Here is a 16,712-nt window from a genome sequence, read left to right as displayed (position 1 = left end):
TACTTGGAAGAACAAATCCATCACATTTCTGTACATAAATGGAAACAGAATAAATTAACTAAATGTATGAAATGGTCTTGCAGTAGATCACTGGTGTTAGTGAGAGGATGTATAAAAAGGTAGGGTTATGTGGTGTAATGTAAAGAGTACAACCAAACCACACCATGTGGTGCCACAGGGAGATCCAGTGATGGAGTGAGAGAGAGAAACTGGGGACAGCTGATCCTAAATCCTTTCTGGATGAACTGGTGAGGTACATTCAGTTGCGCTAATGTTAACTCCACCTATACCAGGATCTGCAGGGAGACACAAAACACAAGCAGCAGCTACAGGAAAGACGCAGCAGACCATGGCAGAGGCAGAGGGCTGTCACATGACACAGTTTTATGCTGTCACTTTTGTTCGTCAACTTAGTTCAACCTGTATCTGCATCTCATAATACAGTGCGTCACATTATTGAACATATAACTCTTGAACTAAAAACAAAGTATTACCCTCTTTTCTTGTGGGCTGTGTGTTTTTATTGTGGAATATGGTTTTATGTTTTTTTCCTTTTAATCTTTATTGCATGAGTATTTCTAACTTGTGTTCTGTAAACAGTGATGGGGGGATAATTTCCTTGATTTTATGGATGAACCTTGAACCCACCATTTCCTTTGCAGATGCATTTCATTTATTTATTTTACCAGCTTTACTATGTTTACTATATACTACATTTACTTTACTGTATTTTAACTATAACCTTGCCTTTACTTCACCTGTCTACTTTCCCGCATCACCTTCCTTGTGAATGAAATTACAGCAGGACTCCTGAGCGGCCCACATGAGGTCCACGGCCCGCAGGTTGAGAACCACCGCAGCAGCAGCCTCGGCCTGTCTCTGTCCATGGTGCTGAAAGTGGAAGTAAAAATCACGGTGTATGAGGTCCCACAATAAACAACCTGTCCTCTTTGAAGCAAGTTGAATTTAAGAAAGATTTCTTTTCTAATCACATTTAGTTTTGTGTTGTTTTTTGTTTTTTCATTACATTTTTTTTTTTTCCAAGTGAGCCATTAAAGTGTGATGTTTTCCTTTGTGCTCCCACGGGGTCTGTTATCGATCCTCTCCAGCCTCCACGTACAGCCGATGAGGGCCGGTCCCTCCAATCAGCTGCGGCGCTGACTCTGTCGTACGATGCTCTCGCGTGTTTTTGGTCGCGGTGGCTTGTTTTCAGCATCTCCCAGCTCAGCCGTCCGCGGCGGCCCGATGTGTCCGTCGGTGGGCGAGGAGAGGAAAGTGTGCGTGTTAAAAATGAACTGCGCAGTTCCCTCACGGGCTTTCGTGAAAACATCCTCCTCCTAACGATGCCCGACGCAGACGCTGCAGCAGCAGCAGCAGCAGCAGCAGCAGCAAGGAGCGGCTTCTTTGCCCGGGGACGTCGGTGCCATGCGTCGTGGTGGTTGTGCATTTTCACGCAGCCATCCAGCCTCTTCCTCCTGTAAGCAGACGGCCTCACATGCGGCCGAGAAGCACTTGAACGCTTCAGATAAAATGTCTCTGGGTGAATGCCGCAGCCTACGGGATTTGGAGCAGCGCTGGAGGCCAGCATGCCCGGACCGGTGGACGTTTTTATAACGCTGGCACATCTCATTTCTTAAATTTTTTAATACTGAACATCTATTTAAAGGTAAGCAGAGACGCTTGCATCGACTTATTATCTAATGCAACTGCTTAGTTCTCCATTTAGCTGCATCCTGGCAGGAACTGCGTGGTTCCTCCCGTTTCTGTTGATTTCTCTGGTCATCGATACCTTATTTATAGCTCCCACATGACCTCAATACCTAACTTGCACTTCCCACTCTCTGGAGCTGACATGAGCAGCGTTCACGGTATGAGAGAGTGGCATTAAGCAGCCGGAGTTCAAGCTTTTCAGGGTCATATGGAGTTTAACAAGGTAGTTTCTTAAACACAGATCGGATTGAAAACTGGTGGAGTGAACAAAAAGTGTCGTTGTCATGCTTCTGATCCCTTCCCTGTGTCTCTCTAGACTCGGCCATGGGGGATGAGAGCAGCCTGTCTCGGCAGATGGAGAGTGTGGAGAGGAGCATGGTGTTCCTCAAGCAGGAGCACCTCACTTTGCTCCATGGTCTCCACCTGGAGATCCTCTCCCTGCAGAAACGATGCTCAGGTGAAGGACACACTGCTGCTGTTGGTACCATGTGTGTGTGTGTGTGTGTGTGTGTGTGAAGGAGAGAGACAAGAAACTTTTATGTGACCCTGATGTCACTAATAGCAAATATATTATTAGTAGTTAAATAATTTATCAGTGCCTAGTACATTGTAAGTATATACAGTATACTCATTTGTTACTAGTTAAGAGCTCTAGGCGAGGGCTCTTCATTATCAATGACTCATTTATTGATTATTGGTTTAGTCTATGATATGTTAAAAAAAAAAAAAAAGTAATCTACTGCCCATCACATGTTTTCAGAGTCCAAAGTAATGTCTTCAAACCGCTTTTGTCGATGTACATGAGAAGAGACAGAACTTGAGCATGTCTGGCATTTTTACTTGAAAAATTACTGAAAGGGTCATAGGTCAGAATATGCTTGGCAATAATGTCTCATCATTTCAGCTCTAATGAGTTCACATTTAAGCGATTGCTTTGGCTGAGCCCCTTCTAGTGTTAATTTTTCATTTTAGCTTCTTTAGTTCTTTATTAATCGGCAAGAACCCCTCTCATTGGCCCCCTAACCCTCAGAGGGAAGATTTATTAAGATTTTTAATTACAGGCTTGATGGATGGTTTGAAAGAAGACAGTTCCATGACCCTTCCTTATAATAATCCATCTAGCCTGCACCTAGATATTCTTATGATTCTTTCTTTTTGAAGCTCATTTTTAATGATTTCATTAAAATCATTAAAAATGGGTTCGGGGGGGGGGGCATGCTGCTTTTATAACTTTGTTTAGTCACAATCTGCAGCGCTGCTGTTGTTTTTTTTCTTTTAAAATCGATCCCATGTGCATGCAGTCCTCATTGTTCATCTAATGTGTGTCTGCTCCATCAGTCAATGCCAGACAGTGACTACATGGTGATGTCACACTGCAATTCCTGTAGATTGCATCATTTCCTCTCTGGGGCCTAATGGATATGTCATCCATATAATCAAGCAAGCAAGTGCATGTGAACACACACACACACACACACACACACACATACACAACTATTGCTATACTTGCAAGGACCTACTGTTTGATTTAATTAATTCTCTGGAGGTTTTTCTTATCCTTTACTACTGCAGCTACATGCCTAAAGCCAACACCCAAACCTTATGCTGCATTTACGATCTAGGAAGAATGGGAAAAACAGGAAAAACACCTTGTACTCAGACTTGGGGGTGTTCACACACTACTCTAAGGTAGTTAGCCCTTGTGCTAACGCTATAGTCGCACAGATAAACAACCTAAATCAGCTAGTTTTATTGTTATTTGGAGCACTTTGTTACCAAGAGAAATCAGACGCAAACAGACGGTGCTGTAGATCTTATAAAATGGGCTGAAGGGATTGTACTGCTGTTAGTGTTGGGTTTTCTTTCGATCTAAATGCCTGCAGCAGTGCATTTTCAGCCCCTCTGCCAACAGTTTCAAGGTGATATGCACATGGTCCTAAAATAAATAGTCTTTGAATGGGAGGGAGTCCTGTTAAGCGCATGTATATATGAAGCAGACTAACACACAAATGCACTTGCACACACACATTATTTATTGGCACACACACAATAGATCCTTAGAAAGATGCATACAAACATATCCATAATGGTTTGGTTAATCCATAGATCCCATAGCTTTAGTAATCCATATGAAGGGGATTGTGGGGGATTGTGGTTACACACATACAGAAAGGGGAGTGTGAGGGGGAGGGTTTCATATGTGTTTGTGTGTGTGGGCCAGACAGATAAAGCTGGCTCAGAGCCAATGTGACCAGTTGTTTTGAAAACGACTCCCTCCATCACTTTGTGGCTCTGCTGCACAATCACATCTGGACAGGAAAGCTGTGTGTGCGTGCGTGTGTGTGTGTGTGTGTGCGTGTGTGTGTGTGCATGTGCGTGTGTGTGATGTTGAGAGACAGATTGAAAGGAAGAGACTAACACCTCAACAGAGAGAGAGTGTGTTTTGTCTGCATGGAGTCCAGGAAAACAAGACAAAGTGTGGCTAAGCCTTCAGAAAGACAACAGTTTCCATTATAAAAAATGATGTACTCAATAATGACGTCTCCAGAGAGATTCACTGCATTTTCTCAGAGGCAGCAAACGTATTCCTTCTTGAAACCTCATAAACACAAATAAATCTTCTTCCTGTAGCAGCAAGAATGTGCTCAGCGGTTTGTATCTGCCGTCTTTCACACAGTCTTTCATTTCCACATTCCTCAGAGGTTTCTGTGGGATTGCATAAGCAGGGACATTATTAGGCCACGTTCACTAAAACACCCAAGACCATGTACTCTGCGAATCATTAAAGCTCCTTACGATGCTTTCATGCCAGAGTGGAAAGTCTGTTCTTTAAGGCAAAGGAAGATCAAATAGCTACAATACACACTCATAGACTTCTAGTATGTAAAGACAAGGGTGACTGGAAATTGCAAGATCTCAAAAATGTAGTTATAATCCTAATTGTAGGTAGAACTGTCATTTTTTTTCTGTATAAATAGCCAGTTTTTGTTGTTGTTTTTTTGTTGAAGGTTGAAACAGATCTTGCTGCATTCAATTTTTGAGACCTAACTCAATGGAACAGCTACAACAAAAATACATTTATTAATAGATTTAAAGTCAGCAGTAAACAAATTGCAGTTGTAATTGTATTCCACAAAACACTCCCTGAAATCCTGTAGTTAAAGTTTGGTAGGTGATATTTTGACAGGGTGTATGACATGTATAACTTTAAGTCAGTTTTTGGATCGTTTTTAGTGGATACGTATAAATGAAGTGATCAGGGGTCTGGAGAATGGCTGTGAGGCTAGATGCTGATAGGCTAATGGAGCATGCAGGTGTGATAGGTGTTTTCTGCCAGCTGGCTAACGTGGAGCGTGGAAGGATACTGCAAGGTTGAGCTGACGGTGGTGCTGTGCATATTAGCGCTGCCTTTGTATTGTTTTGGTTTTTTTTTCCAGCATGCAGGCGCTTACCCTTCTGTCCCCTTGAACAACGAGCTAAATCAATTTTTGTCTTCTGTTTTTGAAATGGGGTCTTTGTCTCAAATATAATGTGCTTTACTGTGTGTCACAGTGATCAATTTTTTGTGCATGTGTGTGTGTGTGTGTGTGTGTGTGTGTGTGTTTGCTCTTCAAGATATCTTTGCAACATTCAAGGTTGAGCCATGAAACAAAAACCTTGAATGTTCAGAGAGGCTGTAGGAGATAAGCCTGACCTACAAAGCGTTACACACACTGCATGTTGAAATGTGCTGAGCTCCTTGTTTTCATTGTTACACAGTTTTTTGTTTTTTTTTCAAGAAATATTTCTTACAGTCGGCTCCCTGCTGTTTAATGAACCACATAAATGCTTCTGGCAGCCGTGAATGAGGATAATAACTAGAAAATTAACGTCTCACACATTTGGCAGCCACAGTTCAATACTTAAGTAGCAATCAACGAGTCTGTCTTTCTGGAGCTGCCTGTCTGGGGTTCTGTCCTTCCCCTTCCTTCCTTCCTTCCTTACTTCCTTTCTTCTCTGTTCTCTTTCTTCCTCCCTTCCTCACCCCCTCTGTCTTTCTCTCTTCATGCCAGCTGCATGGGTGGGCGTGTTATGCTGACTGCAGAGGGAAAGAGAAGGGGTGTGACAGAGAGAGCAACGGCTAGAAATAACCAACATGTGCTCCTCCAGACTGGTCGAGAAGAAGATCTTTTTTCAAGGGTTTTGTTACAAAATGCAAATAGTTTCTAAATAAAATTAGATAAATCCAATTACATGCAAAATAGTCACAGTTTTGGAACCAAAAATCTACACTGTGCTCATAAATTTAATCGAACACTAACAATTTAAGAGATAAGGAGTTTTAGTAAACATCAGTGGGTAAGTGTTAATAAAGTGTTACAGATTAAAAATGACTACTTTCTCATTTCCAAGTCATTTCATGGCCTGCATGACCAGCAGCTTAACATTTCTGTCCCTGGGAAAATGAAATTAAGCAAATCTATGCCACATTAATTGAAAAATTACTGAAGCCACGCGCACAAAAACACACACACACAAATTCCTGTGTATGACTGTGTGCTGGAAGCTTAATGTCAAGATTTCCCTGCAGTCAGGCCTCTGTGAATGACCATGGAAATGAGTGAAAGGCCAGACATGACCAGCAGTCTGATTCCTACAACCACCACAGAGACTCTATGCTGAATTATTTTTTTTATCAGGGACAGTCCAACACCACGAATAACTGTGTACCATTTACCAGTCTGATACATTATCTCCTCAAAAACATCGGCCATTAGTTGCTGTTTTGCCAGGACATGAGATATAATCCACCCAGTGTAAAAATGCCAGTGCGCCAGATATCATGTCACGTAATATTTGGATAATCCTTATCATGTTGGAGGGGTGTCTCACAGTAACGCCATTCAAGGTTTTTACTATTTCCCACACTGCTAAAAACAAGAAACGGAACAGTCATGTCTTTGATTAAAACAGTTTTATCATCCAACATTCAGACGGGAAAGCTGCTGAGTGTCCATCGTCTATTAGCTGTCTGTTCGTCCAGTAATGCAGGACAGAAAAGCCATCTACATTACACAGAGCGTACCATTATTCAGAAGATACACAGTAAAACACACAGCAGAAATTAAAGTTATTTCCACAAATGTTTCTTTAAAAAATAAATAAATAAATAACATATCAATCACATATCACCTTCAGGATTCGTCAGTGAGCAGAATGGTACAGTGTGAAACTGAAGCTTTGGATTGAAATGTTGTGTAAGGGTTTTTAGGTTTCTTTTTTTTTGTTCAGCTTGCATTGCCCTTTGAAACAAATTGCAAAGCCAGTAGTTTTTATTTAAGTGAATATTGATTTCAGTGAGGAGTGCTAATAAAGCTAATATGTCTTATTGAAGTTACAGTAAAGGAAGTTTTTCTCCAGACTGTGATAAATACTGTAACAGGACGTCGTTGGCCAAGTCTCTGGGACACATTCTTTGATATGAAGTTTCAGATTTAGTTTCATAAATTATGTATGAGCTCACTGAATATGTGCTGGAAACTGCATCAAGCATCTGTCATGTTAACCAGCAACAGCAAACAGAAAATGTCAGCAAACAGCTTTAATAAGAGATTTCACAACCGGTGAGCATCTATATTTATGTGCTAACAATGTGACTTCATGTCATGTTTATATTTCTTTTTTTCTCTTCTGTTTTTCAGAGTTGACAAGTGAGCTGAAGGTAACGCCTCCAGGCAGAAGCCAAATAGGTAAAAATCCCTTAACTGCTCATAATTATCTGTAATGAATTAATTCTATATTTACACTTTATTGTTGTCTTTCTCTAATATGGAGACACAAAGACAGACGCGTTTACATCCCTCTGGGCTAGTTTACCTTCGCTGCACTCAAACTAGACACCCAGTCGACCATCTCTCTAAGCGTGCATCCATCTCTGCCTCCCTTCCCACCCTCCCCTCCCCCAGGGGACAGATTCCCTGTCAGCCACCCTCCTCCCTCTTCTCACCCCTGCCTCCCCGTCTCTCTCTCTCTCTCTCTCTCTCTCTCTCTCTCTCTCTCTCTCTCTCCTCATCTATTCACCCACAAGCCGGAGGAAGTCTCGTCCAAACCATACACAGCCAAAATCATGGGTGCGAAGTGCATCTGTGTTTCCCTGTGTGTGTTTATTAGCTTTTTTTTTCCACAAATTTGTGCCAGTTTTCCTGTTTGAAAAGAATTGGTCACGGCTTTATGAGGGCACCATAAGATATAAACACAGCTGCAAAGACAGCATGCCTCGACATATTTGGCTCATAGCTGACGTTTGCAGGACTATTGGCGGTGTGTGGATGTGGGGATGCAGAGATAGGCACCATTTTGTCACAGCGAATTAGAGACAGACCAGAAAAAAGAGGAGTCAAAGGGCTGTGGAAAGTGTGTGTGTGCTTGTAGAGAGTAAGGGGGGGGGGCTTTAAACCTTTAAACCCAGCCTTTAAACCCCATCTCCTTTTCCAGGACAGGTTATCCCCCGATCCATCAATAAAACACAGCCCTCTGTTCTTCTCCCACCCTGACAAATTGATCCGTCTTGTTTTTCCTTTCCTGCTCTCATTTTTCCTTGAGGTCCCTGTGGGGGTGTCCACTTACAGCCTTTGCTGAGAAGGAGAGAGACTCAGAGTCAGGAAAAGAGAGAGGAAGAGGTGGAAGCAGAAAAGTAATGGGAGGTAGAGAGGAGAGCGATTAAGGGAAAAGACAAGGCGGCAGGATGCGGTCAGCAGTGGGGACAGAGGAAGGGAGAGGGGTATTGAAGGAAATGAAGATCACATTAGGTAGTCTATAGTTAGCATATGAGCTCAGCCTGGGCGTGGCAATGGGCGACAACGTCTGAGACTGATTGGTTCAGAGGATCCATCCATGGGGGACAGAGGAGAGATGGAGAGGATTAGGAAAATATGGAAGGAAAGAGAAACTAGAAAAGGAAAATCATAGGTTGAAAAGGATGACGGAGAAGTCATGTAGACTCTATTACATTTAAACCTACTATGGATTCCAGGTTTTACCTCCAGGACTTAACAAACCTCCCACTGCCCTTTCAGATTCTCTGACCCCTCACACTATTTCTGTGGGCAGAGGCATTAGTGGCGGCCTCTGTGGATGTAATCTCCTTCCCCTCTGGCGAGCTTCAGCTCAGTCAGCCCTGAGGTTGCTGCACTTACTCAGGGCTTTTCATCCATACCTCCCTCTCCTCTGGGGAGTTTTACGGGAATGAAAGAGCACAAAGGTTGTCTACAGAAGCAAAAAACAAAGACAACAAAAAAAGAATAATAAGCAATATACTGCTTCATGTCTTGGAAATGATGCCTTGGTCAGGATTGGTTGATAATATGATAGAAGTGAATTGCAAGGACTAGTTCTTGTGTAGTGTACAGTATAGGAAGGCTTGCAGTGCAGGTTTAATTGTACCTTGCTTTTAAGAAATAAAGGAGGTTTCAGTTACTTTCTCTTGATATGAACATCCAAGAGGTCAGCAGAGCATTGATCTGATGAAATATCAGACATCTCACAGTAAAACTCAGTGCTACAGACTACAGTACAGACCTCGGTACATTACTCTGATCAAGCTTTGAGATCATTGATTTTTTTTTTTAAATAATCAGGATTTCATCCTGGTAATTACTTTCATATCTATTTAAATGAACGGATCCAAGCCAAAACTTGATCTGGACAATCTTGGAGTTGTGACTCTGTGGTTCGTATGTGATGAAGATTAGACCTGGCGGCAACACTCAACTTTGCACATACAGGCAAGATACGTACACTATGTCTATGGTAATGAAAACAGTTATTAAACTGTGTATATGCTGTGTATGGCTTGTGCTGCTTTTTCTCTTGTGTGCACTGAGGAAAGAACATTCTGATTATTTTACTTATTTTGTGAATTGTTGGGTTTACATACATTTTATGAAACTCTTATGTACTCTTTTGTTTCAACATTTGCATTACTTCTCATTGTTAGAGCTACAGGAGGAGGAGGAGCTGCTGGAGGCCCACTGTGAGGATTTGGAGAACCGCCTGGCAGAGCAGGAGAGCACCTTAGGAGAGCTTCGTAAGGAGCTGAGTCACAAAGGGGCTTTGGTGGGAGCCCTCCGAGCCAATCTCAAAGAAAAAGAGCGCCATTTCCTGGATGAGCTCAAACGCCGCAGCCACTGTTCAACCATCCTCAACACGGAGCTGCAGAAACAAACAGAGGCAGCAGCATACCTCTCCTTCCAGCTGCATGCTGCCAGGCAGAAACTGCACCACCAGCGAATGCAGCAGAGGCAGGGACTCCTCGCCAGAGCCAGTAGTCAGGGGGCCCAGTATGGCGCCGAGCAGAACTCAGTTTCTCCACAGATGCCATCAGAAGCCTCCCCTGCCTCCCCAGTAGTTAAACCCAAGCGTAAGAGCGCAAGGGCATCTTCAAGAGTGGAGCGTGCCCGGGAGTGCGTGCCCATAGAGAGAGTGATGGGCCCTGCAGAGCCCACAGCCATGCCAGACCCTGCACTCTTCCTGCATCCTCGAAGGCACAGAGCTCGCTCCAGGCACAATATGGCACAAAGACAGCCTCCACTGGGCCTGGAGAGGGAGGATGAGGAGGAAGGAGGTGGGGAGGGGCCGATGGAGCCTCAGGATGAAGCTGCCAGACTGGTGTCTTCAGCTGCAGTGCCCCCTGCTGCTGAGACGAAAGCAGATTAGCAACTACTGTGACCTGTGCTTCTAACTACAGTGTGATCACTGTATGATTACAGATTATTATGATTATCTTCTGTCAGACTGTTAATGCTATTAACTATTGTTCTGCACCTTGACTGAATTGGTACTGAGGCTGGTTTTAGCTATTTAATTATATTGTACTTACCATAGAAAACTTTTTTAAAGTGGACTTTGATATAACCTTAAACAATCTGCAAAACAAAACTCAGTGTCACTTTAAGTCAGTCTTAAATTAAATTAGAATCTGTTTACACTGGTGTCACATGCTCTATACTGTGGGGCCTTACTTCAAAGCACCCCCTTTTAGATTTACGCTGAGGGTGCGTTTGACTATGGTAGCAGCCCTTTTAGGTGGACTACTACAAAGCCCAGCTGTGTGGCCCAACCAACTGTGACCTTTCAAGGCCAACCATAAATCACTCCAAGTGGCCAAATGTTTGTGTTGCCAGCTGAAACTATATGTGTGGCGGGCGCCTCTTGTGTGAGTCCTCCATGTAAAACAAGTATTGATTGGAAGGAAATGTGGTTCTCTCACTTTAAAAGAACACACAACAGATTAGAAACAGTAACTTACAATTGTTTTACATTTGGTTTAATATTTTAACCCTTGACCACTAAACAGCACTGTATTATCTTATAAATTCATTGTAATGATACATTTTATAACTTATCCACAGAATATACTTCCTGACATCTAAAGACAATGCTATGGGAAACCATTTTCAAGAGGAAAACAGGCTGGGGCACAGTTTTAAAGCACTGTGCAAAGTATTAGCTGCAGGTACCTGTAGAAACAACAGACCTTTTACATACAAGACATTTTGACCAGCGGGAGACACGCGGCTAACAATGGCTTCATTCCATTAAGCTGTCTCCATACGCCTGTTCGACTGTTCAAGTCAAGTCAAAATGTCTAATGTGCAAAACGTCGATAAGCTAACCATAGTTTCAACTGACAAGAAACAAACTGACAAACAAATTGACCCGACCCTTGTTTCTTTAGTAAGCATCCATAATATAATCTAATGTCAATGTAATGTCTCTGCTCCACATAATTTCCATTGACCCATTTTTACCTTCATTCTTCTTCTTTTAATTATTACTATTATTGTTGTTATTATTACATATTTCAAACCCCAGCACATTGTAAAATTAGAACATTTTTAAACATCAAAAACAGTAAATTCATACCATCATACATATCACACAAAATACACACACACACACACACACACACACACACACACACACACACACACACACACACATACACACACACACAGAACATCATTCTCACTTTCACATGTTTTTGTAATTACCTTCCAATTACATTGCAACTAATGAGTAATTCATATATAAGTTGTTTACTGTTTCTTTAAGATAAAAACTAAAGGTCAGTCAGCAGTAGTGTTGGCCACGTGCAAACTTTGACCTCCGGGGCTGAACAACACAATACTCAGCCTGTCAGTTTGACTAAGAGATACACTGAGGCATAAGTGTGCAGCTATTCCTCCATAGTGGCTGCTTGGTATAAACAGGCCACATTCAGGTGATAATCAGTTCTGACTCATTGGGCCATGTGCTTTACTCAGGTGTGGTTTGTGTACTAAACACACACACACACACACACACACACACACACACACACACACACACACACACACACACACACACACACACACACACAGACAACTACTACTTCAACTCATTTGTGTTTGAGGTTGTTGTTTTATTGGGGTTTCTTTTCACCTCAGGAAAAATGGACAAACAAGAACATGACTGTAGGTTTTGGTGTATGTGTTTGATTTCACCTGGAGCATCATCTGATCGAGGGTCTACTTGCAATGTGTTCCTTTTCTGTTTTATATAAATTCCCAAAGTACCTGTGTCGAATGCAAAATGCACACCATCAAAGTGACTGTGTACTGTAAATGATGGGAAGGCAGACTCTGTTGAAGGACATTTGTGTGTGTGTGTGTCCTTCCTCTTGTGTTATCAAAACACATGCGCATGGTGGCCCCTAGTGTAACAATGAGCAAATAGCATCTTGAAAAAAAAAAAAAAACTGTTGAAGGAAGATGAAATTACACTTTCAGTTGCTATATTTTAATGTAGGACAAACTTTTTATGTTATTGCTTACATGTATCAGAGCAGATTATAATTTCATTGTTGTCCGAGCAACACCCCTCTGTAATTACTGCCTTATAACGGAGGAGTAATGGACTTGCAGGACTCTGAACAAAGTGGGGAAACTAAAGACATTTCTTTACTTTAGTATTGTGTCCTTTTATTTCAACTACATTTTCATAATGTATGTAATGTGGCACCTCAGTTATTCCTGATTCAAAAATATTTTGTCGGAGTCGGTCAATACTTCAGCCATGACTTAACTGAACATCCGTAACTGCAGTCAGGACCTTTGAAATGAGCCTTCCTGTAAGACTGAATTTAATTGTGATTAGTTGCTGCAAGGCTTTTCTCACCCTCTACAGCTACTGGTTAGAAGTTTAGGATCATGTTTTAGTAGTAAATGTTCAATAAAGCAATATATCAATATATTTATATATTATAAGTAGGTCATATCAACTGATTTAAGTACACTTGAGGTGTTAAAATAGATTTTATGATTGTTTAACTTTGTATTTTGTAATTGTTGAGCTCAGTATGTTTTGCTTAATATTTTTCTGAACTGTATAACAGATTTGATTTTGAAAAGTTCTGTTGACTGTCACTGAATCTTTTCATGATTAACTGTACTGTTATGTTATAGTTTATAGGAGGCATATGCAAGTAGGAGAATCAAGGATATGCTATATGTGAAGCAGCATGAAGCAAATGGGCGTATTATTATGCCACATGAGACTGTCTGGATGAAGAACTTGTCTTTGGTTTAGCAAAAATGCAAACGTGACGAGGGTTTTCATTCACCTCTTAGCTGGTAAGCCATTAGCATAATTGTATGCACTACTCTTCCTCAAGTTTTATGAGACAGTAGGGGACAAAAGTACGAAGCTGTCTTGTTTAAAACATTTTTTTCCCTTCATTTTTTTCCCAAAGAGGAATCCTGAACTTAGACTGTTAGACTTAATGACTTCATCACTCCACTTGTCATGCAAATAAAACGGCAGGTAGACCAAACTCTCCATCCGCCTTTCATAATCAATCTATGAAAGGTGCATACCACATCGTACCATCATTTCACATTTTAGATGACCTATACTTTGTATTATCTAACATCTTGGAAAAATTATCAAAATACTGGCTGCTGTATGCATCTTTGCTACAGTTTATACAGCTCAGAGACTGATGACTTGTTTGTCTGCTTTGAGGGAAAACACTAATGAGGCAAAGAAGCCCACCACTAAAATTAACATGAAGATGAATGGTGTGATGCCTTAACGAAGATGTCTTTTCATGAATATATTTCAGCTAAAGGGGGTAAATCCTCAACGCCTGATTTGCTTTTTCTACTTCTCAAAGCACATCTAACATCAGTCAAACATAGCAAGAAAGTAGATAATTTACTCACACCCGCAGAGAATGTCTTCCATCTCTCTAAACGCATCTATAATAACCCAAATCCTCATATAACATCATAACGCTAACAAATGTCAGCAGTAGCATCATCTCTGTCATTTCTTCTTGTCCAGGTCTTGTCCTGGTTGAGGTCAAATAAGTTTATTTTGCATCCATTTAAGTGGACTGTTTGAAGCACCACGAGGCATCTTGTTTGACATGTTATATGGGCAGTAGCAATAATGCTGTGTGGTACCCAACATGAAAAGCAGAGGTGTTGCTCTGGGGCTTTGTATGGTTTTGGTCCTTGGGTGAGCATAAGCTATTGACTGATTTACCGCATATACTGTGTTCGCTTTAGTGATCTACTATACACATACCTGGAATAAAACGAAGGATTGTCTAGTCTGCTGCCTGCTTGTTATTGAACGTTTAACTGATTTCTGTTCCCACAGAAACATAGAATTGGATCATTTGTCTTGGTGAGGCCACATTCATCTTTGATAGATGAGAAATCTGAAGTCTGTGTGGTTGAATTCTATAATGTCACTTTGACTGTACAGGAGACCTTCAACAAACATGTATAATACAACAAATATAATGTTATTTGGGACTAATACATGTTTTGGGATAGTATACATTGTGAAAATATCGTACTAAAATTATTTTATTGAGATCTTTCCATACGTTACTCTCTTCTATGTGAAATAGCTACAGTAATTCAATGTGAATAATAGAATATTATCCAAGCCAGTTAGATATGTAAAATTTATCACTCTGATTTTATAAAAATGAATTACTTTAGATCCCTCTGGGAAAGTATTCAGACCAGTCTAGTTTTCTCAGGACTATTATTATTATTGTTTTTGTAAAAGAAGGAGCTTCAATCTCCTGTAAGACTCCTAACACTGTTGTCTGCTGCCTGTAAAGTCTCTTTTTTATTACATTAAGTTTCAACCACAAATTGGCTCTTTGGTAGTTAGAGAGGAATGGATTCCTCTGTACTTCAACATGAGACAATTTGCACTTAAAATATACTTTTCTAAATATGATATTGAAAAGAATTAAAGGCACAGAAATCACTAGGACAATATGAATTTGTATGGTTATGGATTGTTAATTTTGCATTTAGTTGTAACGATAATGGCCTAAGTGCGTGTATTTACTGATATTTCACTTTTTTTCAGTACATCCCAGTTGTATGTTACAATAATTCCTAATAATATAATTAGGGTAATTTTGGTAAGGTTTAGTCAAGCTAGGTTATGTTTTTACCCTGTCAGTTTATTTGACAGCAGGATTATGCAAAAAGTACTGAACCAATTTTCACTGATCTTGGTGAACAGATGGAGCATAACCATGGAGGAACCCTTTAGATTTTGGGGCAGAGCCATATTATTTACCATACACCAGACTTTAAAGTCTGGTGTACATTGTTTGCCATTGGCCTTGGTGGAGATCTGCGCTCTCTTTAAGTCCCTTCTAGTTGATCATCAAACAGGATGTGGGTAAGCAGCAGGAAATAGATGGATGAACCAACTTAACCAATAAAAAATAACTTACTTTTTAATTTATTTGAGGTCCTCATATGAATTTTACAGTGAAAGGTCTGGAATAGTAGAACTGGAGATTTGCTTCAGTTTGTGTTTTTATACACTCTAGGAACATAGTATTGGGGGCACTCAACTTAAAAGTTTATTGGAAACCTTGGTGCAAGCTGCAAGCTAGCTGCAGCTTTCAGGATATGATCTGAGGCAGAGATGAAGGTAAGGAAACCACCTTATTATCAATGTCCAATTAGATTCAGGTGTCAAAATAGGGTCTCTTCAAACTGCTTTTGTAAAAAAAAGTCTATGTGATTAAAGTCTGTGAACAAATGACATCAGTGTTGAGGAAACAGAAACAGAGCAGAGAACTGTTTGTAAAACTTGGCACTCAAAGTTCCCACACATTGTGTGACACTAATGTTACAACTAGTGTTTAGACCCTATTTTTAAACCTGAATCTGACTGGACAGTGTGTTTGCAGCAACCCCCCCTAATAAATAGGTAAGACACAGAAAATTGTGGCATTTTAATGTTAAGACAGTAAACATTTTTGTGTTTAGCATAACTTAATTTTTGTAATTTTATGTTTTTGTTAAGTAATATGAGCAATTTTTCTTCAATGTATTGAACGTGAAAGTGACTGCTTGTCACAGTAACATAAAAACATTGAGTGAATATTTTTAAAAAACCTTTTTTAAGTTCATTCAACTTTCAAAAATATAAGCTAAGTGGAAAAGTTACGTAGAGTGGCCCAGCAGCTCATTTTTGCCCTGGAGCCTCCCAGCAAGTCCATCCGGCCATGGTCAAACATCCATATTTTGGTCAGCAAAGAGATATGTACAGACCTCTGCTGTGTTCATGTCAGCATACTGCTGAGAGTGTGTGTGTGTGTGTGTGTGTGTGTGTGTGTGTGTACTTGCTACATAGTAAGGACCAAAAAAAGTATTTTACTAACAGAGTGAGGACATTTTGGGAAAGTGAGGACATTTTGGCCGGTCCTCACTTTTTGAGACACCTTCAAATCACATTTTGAGGGTTAAGACTTGGTTTTAGAGTTATGGTTAGAATTAGGTTAAGGTTAAGGTCAGGGTCAGGGTCAGGGAATGCATTATGTCAATGACTGTACTCACAAAGATAGAAGTACAAGTATGTGTGTGTATGTGTGTGTGTGTGTGTATGTGTGTGTGGAGGATGGGGGGTTAAAGTCAGTGTGAGGGACACAAGCT

The 16,712-nt window shown here is 40.7% G+C and overlaps 1 protein-coding gene across 1 annotated transcript; it reads left to right on the top strand.

The window, feature by feature from the left end:
• The first annotated feature begins 1,034 nt into the window (after positions 1-1,034).
• On the top strand, positions 1,035-14,344 carry ccdc92ba (coiled-coil domain containing 92Ba). Its single transcript, XM_071497266.1, has 4 exons — positions 1,035-1,666; positions 2,027-2,167; positions 7,392-7,439; positions 9,686-14,344. Exons 2-4 carry the CDS (start codon positions 2,035-2,037, stop codon positions 10,402-10,404), a joined length of 900 nt encoding a protein of 299 aa, XP_071353367.1. The 5' UTR covers positions 1,035-1,666; positions 2,027-2,034; the 3' UTR covers positions 10,405-14,344.
• The last annotated feature ends 2,368 nt before the right edge of the window (positions 14,345-16,712 follow it).

Source organism: Trachinotus anak, unplaced genomic scaffold (genome assembly GCF_046630095.1).
Source record: "Trachinotus anak isolate AG129_WGS33_773 ecotype Australia unplaced genomic scaffold, CSIRO_AGI_Tana_v1 ptg000014l, whole genome shotgun sequence".
NCBI classification, from domain to species: domain Eukaryota; kingdom Metazoa; phylum Chordata; class Actinopteri; order Carangiformes; family Carangidae; genus Trachinotus; species Trachinotus anak.
This window is presented reverse-complemented; position numbering and strand designations above follow the sequence as displayed.

What these genes read in the sequence shown, in the direction of transcription:
- ccdc92ba (XM_071497266.1), top strand. Translation starts at nt 2,035, where the DNA reads ATGGGGGATGAGAGCAGCCTGTCTCGGCAGATGGAGAGTGTGGAGAGG. An exon ending in CCTGCAGAAACGATGCTCAG is followed by an intron (nt 2,168 to 7,391) that starts GTGAAGGACACA and finishes TCTGTTTTTCAG; the next exon opens with AGTTGACAAGTGAGCTGAAG. An exon ending in TCCAGGCAGAAGCCAAATAG is followed by an intron (nt 7,440 to 9,685) that starts GTAAAAATCCCT and finishes TCTCATTGTTAG; the next exon opens with AGCTACAGGAGGAGGAGGAG.